Below are 12,128 nucleotides of genomic sequence, written 5' to 3' on the forward strand. Positions count from 1 at the left end.
TGTCAGCATTTCTCTTTTTTGCTCTCTCCTCTCAATCTCCTAAAAATATAAATTCAATTTTCTATTGTAATTTTCTTTTTAAAATATAAATCCATATAATGCACATGCCTAAAGATACCCAGTCAATATAATGAAGATTTACATTCTAAGAATATCTCATATAGAAACAAAAGGAGACTAATTTGATTTTCGAATACCAAGTTTTACACCGAAAAAATTGCATGAAAAATATATCAGATTGGGATTGGAAAATTGACTGTGACAGCAAATGTTGGATAACTCTCCTCCTTCCTCCTCGGCCCGTAGTCAGTGCACTGGCTAGTCACCAGTTGCGATGATTGATTACTATAACTTGTCGTGCTTTGTGTTTTGTGTTCAAATCGTGTTATCGTCTCCGTACGAGCGTGGAAGTTGTGTGAGTAGACTACAAGTGAGTGGTGGGATCCATTGGAGCCTCTTGGCCGTATAATACGACAAATTAGCACAGTCCCTTCTAGACACACCTTTATGAATCTATGATATGATTTGATTCTTTTTCCCCTCTCATGTCCTGTGATGTGGCTCGTTAGTCATCCCAAATTTCCAATTGCTTCCCGTTCCACCACGTGACTTGATGTTTTGAAATAAAAGTCAACTCTATATAGTGTTTACTAGGACAACTTATGCAGGAGAAAAGTAGCATGATACAGTCATATATGCTTTTGTCTAGGAATTAAGAGATTTTGGGTTCGATTCTTACCGGTGGGGTTACCCACAATGCATACATATTCTCTCGATTTAGAAAATCGGATTTACTATCAGATGAATGTCTATAAGAGGATTGAATTTCTATATGATGTTGCATTAATTTTGCAAAACCCTTTTCCAGCTTTCACGGGGCAGATCTCTTACAATTTAGGTGCCGGACATGCCAGGCGCAAACCCAAGGATCGACACTGAACAACTCCAGAAGGTCAGTCGAAAAATAAAGATAAGATACCGAGATTCGCCAATATATCATCATATGGGTAACCAACTAACTTAAAGGAAAATCCTAGTATTACGGATAATATCCACTTATTCACAATCCTAGCAAACCAAATCTATATATATAACTAGAAGAAAACCCGCGCAACTCTAATTTTCTCAATTAAAATGGTTATTTTATAATATTATATTGATAGTAATCATATTATATTATCATAATTTAATTTTTGTTGAAGAGTATTGCTTTTATTCCGCCAAAGTGACAACAAATAAGTTTAACCATCATGAGTTGAAAGGCTGAGTTAGACGGAGAATGTTGCCTATAATTTTTGTGATGGTCGGTCTCTCCAGAGCTGCTCAAGTTACAGCTTATGAAAGACCCTGACTAAACTCCAGTTTAAGGATTTATTATCCAATAGCACGGATGTGCGGTTCTTGATGTCAATTCCTTATGTTGCCTAATTTGACGGTGTAATTTATTTCTGGATTTTCCAGCTTTTGACAAGTCTTCCGGAAGATGTGAAGATTGTAGAAGTCGGTCCAAGGGATGGACTGCAAAATGAGAAGGACATCGTTCCTACTTCTGTTAAGATTGAGTTGATAAGAATGCTAGTCACTTCCGGTCTGCCAGTAGTTGAGGCCACGACTTTTGTCTGCCCAAAATGGGTACCGCAGGTAAGAGACCTTTATGGTATACAATTGGTCGCTAGGCCTCTGGGAGGAAATCTCTATTTAAATCAGTCATGCAAACATGTTCAAAAAGTCTCATCACTGTTCACATCACAAACTTATTGCAAAATACATTGGCCATGTGGTTCGTGTTAATTTGGATTAGTAGCCTCACCTAGCACTGGTGTATATGGTTTGAACTCCATACTATGAATCATGTTGTGCTATGAAAACCAATTCTGGCTGATATGTTTTCAGGTTTAATTACGTATGGAAAAAAGGATAACAATGATATTTTTTCACTTTTACTAGTCTAGTGATATGTTGGAGAACTGTAGCATGTTGTAGTGGTATTCCAGTGAAATGTTCCAGAAATAAAGGAAATAATGAAGTGAATGGGGCTAAATAACAGCTTGGAGATGCCAAAGATGTGATGGAAGCCATTCAAAGCATTGAAGGGATAAGGTTTCCTGTCTTAACTCCTAATCTCAATGTAAGTTGCCCCAACTCGAGCATAGCTCTAAAATGATGGACTCTTTCAGCTTGTGGAATCATTGGGGTGCAATTGTCTTTCTTTATCTGCATAGGGTTTTGGAGCAGCTGTTGCAGCAGGGGCCAAGGAAGTTGCAGTCTTTGCTGCTGCTTCCGAGTCTTTATCAAAATCAAATATCAATTGCACCATCGAAGATAGTCTCAAGCGGTATTATGAAGTTGCTCTGGCTGCTCAGAAGCTATCGATTCCAGTTCACGGGTACATTTTTCTCTTTTTTCTCCTCTTAAGAGCACTCATTTCTTCTTACTTTCTTTGTCATGTTACTCATCATATACTTGGCTTTGCAGATATATATCCTGTGTTGTTGGGTATCCAGTGGAAGGAATGGTACCGCCATCAAAAGTAGCATATGTGGCAAAAGAGCTTGATGCGATCGGCTGCTCTGAGATTTCCCTTGGTGATACAATCGGTGTTGGTACTCCTGGTAATCTTTAATTTTCTTGAATTTCTTTTTTGGTAGTCTGGTTTATGTTTTTTAATTCTAAGTCAGTCCTAAAATCATCCTGGTACAGATGAACAGAGAAACCTTGGATTGAGATTTAGATATCAGGCGGAGAAATTTTGCATGTGACCAGTGCAATAACATGGAACGATGGATTGTTGTGAAACCTTTAGGTTCAGATGAAATGAAAATTCAGTTCTACTTCTTACTTGTAATATGTCTCGAATCATAATTAATTTCCGGAATCATAACCATCAATGCTGAATAACTCCTCTAATGAGCAGAATTTTTTAAAATTTTATCATTTCGTTAATGCTCGACCAAAACAGATTGCTGTAAGATGCTGTTAGTACTATTAGTTAGTCCTGTTGACCAGAGACTCGAGTTTAACCTCATGCCTCTCCTACGTTTAAGGTACAGTAGTTCCTATGCTAGAAGCAGTCATGGACATTGTGCCTGTCAATAAGCTCGCTGTCCATTTTCATGACACTTATGGACAAGACCTTTCCAATATTTTAGTCTCTCTTCAGGTAAGAAATAAGGAACCCTTCCCAACCATTGTCTCTACATCTCGAGTTCTACAATATCCAATTTCATTTTTGATTCTTGTTTGAGAAGATTTGTTCGAGACATCTCTACCAGTTGTTCATTGAACTATTTGACTTTTGAGCTAACGCACAGACGGGGATTTCTACTGTGGATTCATCGGTCGCGGGTCTCGGGGGATGTCCTTATGCTAAGGGCGCTTCAGGGAATGTAGCTACCGAGGACGTCGTATATATGTTGAATGGGCTCGGAGTAAAGACCAACGTGGACCTCAAGCAGCTCATGCAGGCTGGGGACTTCATATGCCAGCACCTGGGCCGCCGCTCAAGGTCGAAAACTGCAGTTGCCCTGAGTAGAAGTACTGCTCATTCGTCCAAGCTTTAATAAGTTCAGTGAGTTGAGTGATCATTCTTGCTCGACCTTGTCAAGCTTGCTTCACCCAATGCCCCTACATAACTTGGATTTCCCCGATTCGAATGAGCTCCCAAAATAGTAATAACTCTTGTATGTATAATTTCTCTTTGGTGGGGAGGAAAGACTCCATTTTATAAACTGGAGAGCCTTGATGGCTGATGATATTCACTAAATTGATGACAATCTGAACAGAAAAGAATTTATGTTGGACTAGTCTGTATATCTAGGCTATTCATCGAATGTCTTATCATTATCGTGACACTGACCACCCGAGCATGAAAAGCTTCCTGTTCACGTACTTGATCCTCTACGCAGACATCTATCTCCTTGGTTTCTTGCTGAAATATGAGTTCCATTATTACGAATAACAAGACAACACAAGTTTCATTAGACGGGCAAAAAAAGTCGGAAAGCCTTACGAGTTGATTCAGCTTAATAGACTGAGAAGTGGCGGACGACAAGCAGACATTGAGGAAGTTGTCATACGTGTCGATAAAGTTGCCGATTTCTCTTCCAACAAGGCAAATCACACTCTGGCGAACCGGAGTCAGAGTGCTTCTCGCTGCTTGCCTTAGGTTGGTCGAGAAGCTGCACACGAAGGTGTACTTCTCATTGGTCGAGTCTGCGATCAGCCCATGGGACCACAAGTACTCGGCCCGGAATTGAAGTCGGTGTTGAACTCCAGAACAGGATTCCCAATCTGCGTGCAAGATATATATTACTTATTTTCAAACCCGTTTTCCGTGAATTCCGGAGAAAATTCTGCATCGCACTTGCGGCTATTCCCTTCAAGTTGAACTTCTTGGACAGAACCACAAGCTGTGCAAGTTGTGGAACATAATGTCCAGCATAAATCGAAAGTGTTCTGAGTTATATTCAGTCACTCGATTCAATTGTTCATCTTAGCGTAGAATTTAGCAGAATCCAGTTCTAATCCGATGTACTAGCGTAGCTCTCCTCTGTAATGTACAGATCTCAGTTCTTGTACTGCAGGAACTTCTTGAACCAGTTCTCGAGGAACACGAGATTATCCCGTGCTACAAATTAACGGAAAACCACCAATGCAAAAGATGGATGGCAATACATAGTTCAGAATCTAAAACAAACCTGTAATCTTGTCATTGACGAGTTCGTAGAAAGTCGTGTTCGCCGAGTATGAGAACCCGACTCTGGCAGGGGATTCCAAATTCAGCATGTTTGCTTCTGTAACAATTTGAACACACTTCATTATTCGAATCAAATATTAATTAAAACCCGGTCCAAAAATATAACTTTCTTGAGGTGAATTGCTGACAACCTTTGTTCCAGCTATAGTCGTTCTTAAGAAGAATGTCTCCTCCGGGCTTGAAGGGCCCATGCTCGCAGAACGCTCCAGCCCCTACAGACGAACACCCCAGTCCTGCCATTATGAAACACAGCAGTCTCAACCAAAACAGTTATGTGGACCCCTTTCTGCTGCAGCTCATATGTGTTGGAGTAACGACAGCTCTGAATCACGAGTACTCTAACAGAACATAAAATCTTAGAAGTGCGAGTTAGTTACTACAAACAAACCTCCATTGAGCCAGAGGACGACAGGTGGGGCTTATTTCTGCCTCAGCAAAGTAGTAGAAGAGAGCTTTGTGCTGCTTCTCATCGATGGTGATGTAGCCCAAGTACTGCTGGAAACTCACCGGTCCCGGTAACCTCGTGATCTTCTCCGATGATGTCGGGTAGATTTGGATGAGAATGCTGCAGATTGTTGCAGCTATAGTCCATTGCTTTAGTTTCATTTCCACAAAAGAAAGAGAGAGTTTTGCGGGAGAAAGTTTCAAAAGCATAAATGGCTTTTCCATAGTGAGGGTATTGCTGTTTTTTATATACATGGACTGGCAACCGTATAAAGATTAATTATTAGATGATCTCGGAACATACTAGTGGAAAGAGTGATCAGTGTATACGATTCTACATTTTATCTCATCTTTTGGATTGAAAAGAAATCTCAAAAATCACGTAGTCATTATGTAGGAGATTGAGAGGTATTTAGTGATGATGGGTATTTTGATATTTTGTGTAATTTGAACTTCGTAAAAATTTGATTAGTATAAACCAATGGATTTCTTCTTGATTTTTCCAATGTGGGATAATGATTCTCAACATCATCATCACATTCTGGAATGGATCCTGGTTTTAGATCTCCATCGAATGATCCTTCTTTAAGAATGGATCAGTAGAACAGCTTGGAGATGCCAAAGATGTAATGGAAGCCATTCGATACATTGAAGGGACAAGGTTTCCTGTCTTGACTCCGGATGTCAAAGTAAGTTGCCCCAACTTGAGCATAGCTTTAAAACGGTTCGACTCTTTTAGCTTGTGGAATCGTCCGGGTGTGATTATCTTTCTTCCCCTGCATAGGGTTTTGAAGCAGCTGTTGCAGCAGGAGCCAAAGAAGTTGCAGTCTTTGCTGCTGCTTCCGAGTTTTTTCCAAAATCAAATGTCAATTGTACCATCAAAGATTGTCTCAAGCGGTATCATGAAGTTGCTCTAGCAGCTCAAAAGTTATCGATTCCAGTTCGCGGGTACATATTTCTCTTTTTTCTCCTCTTAAGAGCTCTCATTTCTTCTTCCTTTCTTTGTCATGTTACTCATCATATACTCGCCTTTGCAGATATATATCCTGTCTTGTTGGGTGTCCAGTGGAAGGAATGGTACCTCCATTCCCTTGGTGATACAATTGGTGTCGGTACTCCTAGTAATCTATAAATTGCATGAAATTTGTTTTTGATTGTCTGGTTTATGTTTTTTTGTATTCGGAGCCAGTCCTAAAATCATCCTAGTATAGATGAATAGAAACAACTAGGAGTGAGTATTAATTATAAAGTAGGAATATTTTGCATCGACTCCATTTCATTCTATTCCCTTTCAGTACCTTCTTACCGAGCACTGGAAGTAGAAAGAATATTGGCACTGGAATGACATGGAGCTGGAAATGGAACGATGGATTGTGAAACCCCTATCCGTTTGGTTCAGCATGCAATGGAAATTCGGTTCTACTTCAAACTTCTCATGTACTGACACTAAAATTTTTCTGGACCAACCTTTCATCACTTTTGTTGGATCCCAGAATCCTTACTTTGTTTGCAATTTGCACCCGTTTCTCCACATATTTCTGTTGGAAAACCGAGCATGTGCGCAGCGAAAAGTTTAATTACGGTAAAAATCAAATTTTTATCGCATGCTCATTTAATCAAAAATTTCAAGATCACATCTTGACATAAGAATCGCCTTCTAAACGAATAGATAACATCACACAATGAATCCATAATAAAAGTTACGAACTTTTCACTAAACTTATTGATTCGAGTCGATCAAATTAGCCGTCCAAGTGTCCGGCCTCTAGCTCGTCCACACGAGCACGTCTCCACCGAGATTAGACTCCTCTTGACCCATACACTCCGATCTAGGTCACCGATATCAAACGGAATCGTCACGGAATGAAATGATCTCTTCAAGGACGCCAAGGACAACACCGAAACGCCGAATTGGATCCGAGAAGAACTCCGATCAGCCTTGGGAATTCACGACAACAACTGTTCAGCCGTCTCTCCTCTTCCTCTCTTTCTAATATTAGGGTTTTCGATTAATTAACCTCTAGGGTTAACCGTAAGAACATATCTATATATATTCTTACCCTAGGGACTAAAATGCAATTATTAATTAATCCGAATTAATTAATAAATCACAAATGAGTCCTCACAATTTAAGTCATCCAATGACTTACCCTTATAGTTAGAAAGAAAGATTAAATAAGTCCTTGACACGAGTTTCCATAAATAGACAATCTATTTACAGAAACTCTCCAAATAAGAAAACTATTGTATTTCCTTAATTAGATTTATCCTTGATATTGAACTCGGCTTCAGGATGTGTTAGCACTGTCGCAACCACATTGCAAACCTCGTTCGATAATTAATTTCTAATTAACTTCCTTAATTAGAATTAATACTTTTCTCGATTTAGACACGCTCAATGTGTGTGACTAACTAGGTTCATCATCAGATGGCAATGGGATTATAGTATCAACTCATTTGATACTACTAAAAACTCTTTCTGTAACCGAAAGCATAATTCCCAAAATGACCTTGGTTCCCAAAGTTCACGAGTGACACCTAGCAGCATATCGTGACAATCCAAAAGATGACGAATGTATAATTGGAACATTCATGATGAACCTCTGATCGTATAAACCATGCACTGAATCCTTTCGCTACAAGATCCCGATCTAGCTAGAGCTACGGTAAATGCCAAACTCTATAGCCGATCGTATGGACTCTCTAATTTCATTCTTAGATCCGTAGCACTTAAATAGAAACTCCTTTCTATTCAAGTCAATCTACCCCGGCCGAGGATTTCTCGATCCAGAATAAAACTCATATCCATAGGACATTTTCCCTGTTTACTCAGGTTAGTGAATCCCGTCTTGATCAAACACCTAACTCCAAGTATAACTAATTAGGACCACTATCTGCCGAATACTCACGCTAAGCACAAATACATTAGCAGTAGCAAATCCTAATTACCTATACTTGAGATAGCGTTCCATCTCAGGTCTAAGGACTATATGCACTAATACGATCCAGATAACATTCATTGACATTAGTAAATTACCGTATGAATATTATCTGCAAGTCACGTTCGACTATTTATCATATAAGTATCCACATATCTGTCATGATAACAGTTATCAAATAGCATGAGACTCACTACTTCATCTTCATTAGTATCTGTATACTAATCATGGAAACAGATAGAAGTGACGATCTATCTGGAGAAATAATGTCCAGTTAAGTCTCCTACGATCGTGAACAGTTTAAATATATTCTTACCGAATTACTTCGTCACTCATATTCTTAACTCTTAAGAATGAAGCATTCAAAATATCTTAAGGACTTTATTCTAATAAACATAGACAATATACGAATAATAGAATAAACTTTATTGCCATAAAAGGAATTAACCAAATACATAAATCAAGCTCTAGGGCATATCACTAACAATTCCTTCACATCCTGTCCTTCATGCATCTGTAACTTCTCAAACTCCCTCAACTGATTCAATGCTTTCATGCCCCTTATTCTCTCGTCTCCTTCATATTCTTCTTTTAAATAGTGCCATATAGCTTTTGCAAATTCAAGCCTCATAATTCTTGTAAAAATAGTGGGTGAAACAGTAGAGTAAAGACATGACTTAGCTTTGGCCTTTCTATTAACTCTCTCCTTCTGGATCTTGATCTGGTTGAGGGTCGGATTTGCGGGTAATGGAGCAATTTCACAATCTTCAAACACTGCATCCCAGAGGCCTGCAACCTCCATGAAAGCCTTCATCTTCACTTCCCATGTTAGGTAGTTTTCTCCATCAAAAACTGGGGGAGTAATGCTTGAGAAACTAGGCATTGCCGTTGTTGCATCCATCATCACTCTCACTCTCACTCTCACTGTTAACTCTCTTATCTCTTGTGTATAAGTTTACTTGAACACTCAAATGCACACATAAATCTTTATACCAGAATCCTGCAGTTTTGTCTTTGTGCAGTAACTCTAAACTAGTGTACAGAAGGGGAGTGAGAGAATGGAAGAAATGATGAACGCTTAACTATCATTCATCGACAGGAACTTCTTATTGTCTGAAACATCCCATACATATAAAGACATGATAACTGCAAGTAACTCCCCTACGGCCAGTTACAATTTAAATTCAAATAAAACATACACTTAACTGTCTAAGAGAAAACAACTGACTTCGACTAACATACTTGCATACAACACAAGTGATTGATCCACTCTTCCAACAGGAACATTCTCTTCTCATTCCTGTGAGGCAGAATCAACCGGGGCAGGGGAGTTTATTGGATCTATTGTTTATGGAGTTTGGTCATCAGAGGTGGAGGAGGAGAGGGCTGCAGGCAAGGGCTTCCCTCGGACGAAGGATGCGAAGAGCACGAGCGATCTCTCTGGCTGTGAAAATGGAGCTTGATGCGATGCCCCTCTTATGGTCGCGAACGACAAATGTCTCCCGTAATCTTGTATCCATCCACCAACCTTAGCATAATAGAATAGATTCTCAGGGCTCTTTTTCAAGGAATTACGCTTGTAACCGGAATCCAGTAATCTTCAGTTGAGCGATAATCTCGATAAAGAGCGACTAACCTGTCTTCCCTCGTACCAAGCTCTATACTGTCCAGACATGTTCAGTCCCAGTTTCTTTGCCAGGACATTCACGATTGTTCGTGTTCCGGTGAGTGGAACCACGGAGTCTTGATCTCCACTGCAGAAATTAAATTGTAATAGTATTAATTCACCCAAAAAAAATTGTATTAGTATTAAACTGGGTGGCACAAACTCGCCAGTTAGGAATTCTTCTAAGAGCAAAGACGAGATATCATGTAAGAGGGATCACCTGTAGACTAGGACCCGTATCCCAGACTTTACGAGCTTGGACAACACCGGAATCATGGGCACTTCGAGATTTTGGTAGTCATAGTGGAGCACCCTGTTTAAAGGAGATTTTTATAAACATAATGCTTAGATGTAGAAGATATTCACTATTCAACATCATTTTTGTACTAAGAAACCCATGTAGAAGATCGATAGTTACTTGCTGCAAATGGACCATCTTGTGACACCGACCAGCCGAGCATGAAAAGCTGCCTGCACATCTTTCCTGTTCAAGTACTTGAATGTCTCATCCTCTACGCAGACATCTATCTCCTCGGTATCTTGCTGAAATATGAGTTCCATTATTACGAACAACAAGACAAGTTTCAGTAGACAGGAAAAAACAGTCGAAAAGCCTCACGAGTTGATTCAGCTTAATAGACTGAGAAGCAGCGGAGGACAAGCAGACGTCGAGGGTGATGTCATATGCGTTGATCAAGTTGCCGACTTCTCTTCCAGCAATGTTATTCACACTCTGGCAAACCGGAGTGAGGGTGCCACTCCCCGCTTGCCTTTGGATGGTTGAGAAGTTGCACACGAAGGTGAACTTCTCATAGGTCGAGTCTGAGATCAGCCCATGGGACCACAAGTACATGGCCCGGGAATTGAGGTCGATGTTGAACTCCAGAAGAGGATTCCCAATCTGCACGCAAGATATATATTACTTATCTTCGAACCTGTTTTCCGAGAATACCGGAGAAAATTCTGCATCGCACTTACGGCTATTCCCTTCACGTTGAACTTCTTGGACTGAACCACGAGCTGTGCAAGTTGTGGAACATAATGTCCTTATAAATCAAAATGGTTCCGAGCTATATTCAGTCACTCATTCAATTGTTCATCTTACCGTATAATTTAGCAGAATCCAGTTTTAATCCAGTGTACCTGCGTAGCTCTCCCCTGCAATGTACAGATCTTGGCTCTTGTACTGCGGGAACTTCTTTAACCAGTTCTCGAGGAACACAAGATTATCCCACGCTACAAATTAACAAAAAACCACTAATATAAATTTCTTGACGAGCTAAATTGATGACAATACATAATTCAGAATCTAAAACGAACCTGTAATCTTGTCATTGATGAGTTTGTAGAAAGTTGTGTTCGCTGAGTACGAGAAGCCGACTCCGGCAGGGGATTCCAAATACAGCATGTTTGCTTCTGTAACGATTGAAACAAGCTCCATTACTCAAGTTGAATATTAATTAGAAACCGATCGAAAAATATAACTTTCGTGTGCTGAATTGCTGACAACCTTTGTTCCAGCTATACTCATTCTTAAGAAGATTGTCTCCTTTGGGCTTGAAGGGCCCGTGCTCGGAGAATGCTCCAGCCCCGACAGATGAACATCCTGGTCCTGCCATATTGAAAACAGCAGTCTCTCAACCAAAACAGTTATGCGGACAGCCTACTGCTGCAGCTCATACGAGATTCAGAGTAACGACAGCTCCGAATCACGAGTACACTAACAGAATATAAAATCTCAGGAGTGCGAGTTAGTTACTACGAACAAACCTCCATTCAGCCAGAGGACGAGAGGCTTCGAAGTGGGGCTTGTTTCTGCCTCAGCAAAGTAGTAGAAGAGAGCTCTGTGCTGCTTCTCATCGACGGTGATGTAACCCGAGTACTGCTGGAAACTCACCGGGGGCTGTCCCGGTAAGCTCGTGATCTTCTCGGATAATGTTGGGTAGATTTGGAGGAGAATGCTGCAGATTGTTGCAGCTATAGTCCATTGCTTTAGCTTCATTTTCCAGAGAGGAAAGTGAGGGAGTTTTGCAGGAGAAAGTTTCAAAAGCAAAAATGACTGTTCCAGAGCGAGGATATCACTACTTTTTATAGACATGGACGGGCATCCATATCAAACTTAATTATTATGTGATCTTAGAACTCTGGCGGGAAAGAGTGGTTGCTGGATAGAACTCTACATTCTACCTCTTTTTTTGGTGGGATTCGACATTGTCCCAGATATTTTCTGGCATGTAAGTAGTTTAATCTTGGTCACTGGATACGAGTCTAGATCAGACCTCGTCTTTTGGTTGGATTCAGCACAGTCCTATATATTTTTCAG

The 12,128-nt window shown here is 40.1% G+C and overlaps 2 protein-coding genes and 1 pseudogene across 4 annotated transcripts; 1 reads left to right on the forward strand and 2 right to left on the reverse strand.

The window, feature by feature from the left end:
- Positions 1–1,366: 1,366 nt before the first annotated feature.
- LOC116203310 (hydroxymethylglutaryl-CoA lyase, mitochondrial-like) lies at positions 1,367–3,810 on the forward strand. 3 transcript variants are annotated; one of them, XM_031534998.1, is made up of 6 exons: positions 1,367–1,641; positions 2,048–2,128; positions 2,223–2,386; positions 2,476–2,612; positions 3,054–3,160; positions 3,312–3,810. In XM_031534998.1, the coding sequence occupies exons 1-6, from the start codon at positions 1,573–1,575 to the stop codon at positions 3,558–3,560; spliced, it is 807 nt and encodes a 268-aa protein (XP_031390858.1). In that variant the 5' UTR covers positions 1,367–1,572; the 3' UTR covers positions 3,561–3,810. The 3 variants fall into 3 exon arrangements, with proteins under 3 accessions (XP_031390858.1, XP_031390856.1, XP_031390857.1); XM_031534996.1 differs by having other exon boundaries at positions 1,368–1,641; positions 3,045–3,160; XM_031534997.1 differs by having other exon boundaries at positions 1,369–1,641; positions 3,051–3,160.
- On the reverse strand, positions 3,791–5,362 carry LOC116204339 (annotated as a pseudogene).
- A 3,848-nt stretch (positions 5,363–9,210) lies between these two features.
- LOC116202878 (serine carboxypeptidase-like 45) lies at positions 9,211–11,865 on the reverse strand. Its single transcript, XM_031534512.1, has 10 exons — positions 11,576–11,865; positions 11,316–11,417; positions 11,126–11,221; positions 10,949–11,041; positions 10,784–10,851; positions 10,425–10,706; positions 10,224–10,348; positions 10,026–10,118; positions 9,776–9,893; positions 9,211–9,667 (listed from the first exon to the last, which is right to left on the reverse strand). The coding sequence occupies exons 1-10, from the start codon at positions 11,805–11,807 to the stop codon at positions 9,488–9,490; spliced, it is 1,389 nt and encodes a 462-aa protein (XP_031390372.1). The 5' UTR covers positions 11,808–11,865; the 3' UTR covers positions 9,211–9,487.
- Between the last annotated feature and the right edge of the window lie 263 nt (positions 11,866–12,128).

The sequence above is a fragment of the Punica granatum genome, chromosome 4 (assembly GCF_007655135.1).
Source record: "Punica granatum isolate Tunisia-2019 chromosome 4, ASM765513v2, whole genome shotgun sequence".
In the NCBI taxonomy this organism is placed as follows: Eukaryota; Viridiplantae; Streptophyta; class Magnoliopsida; order Myrtales; family Lythraceae; genus Punica; species Punica granatum.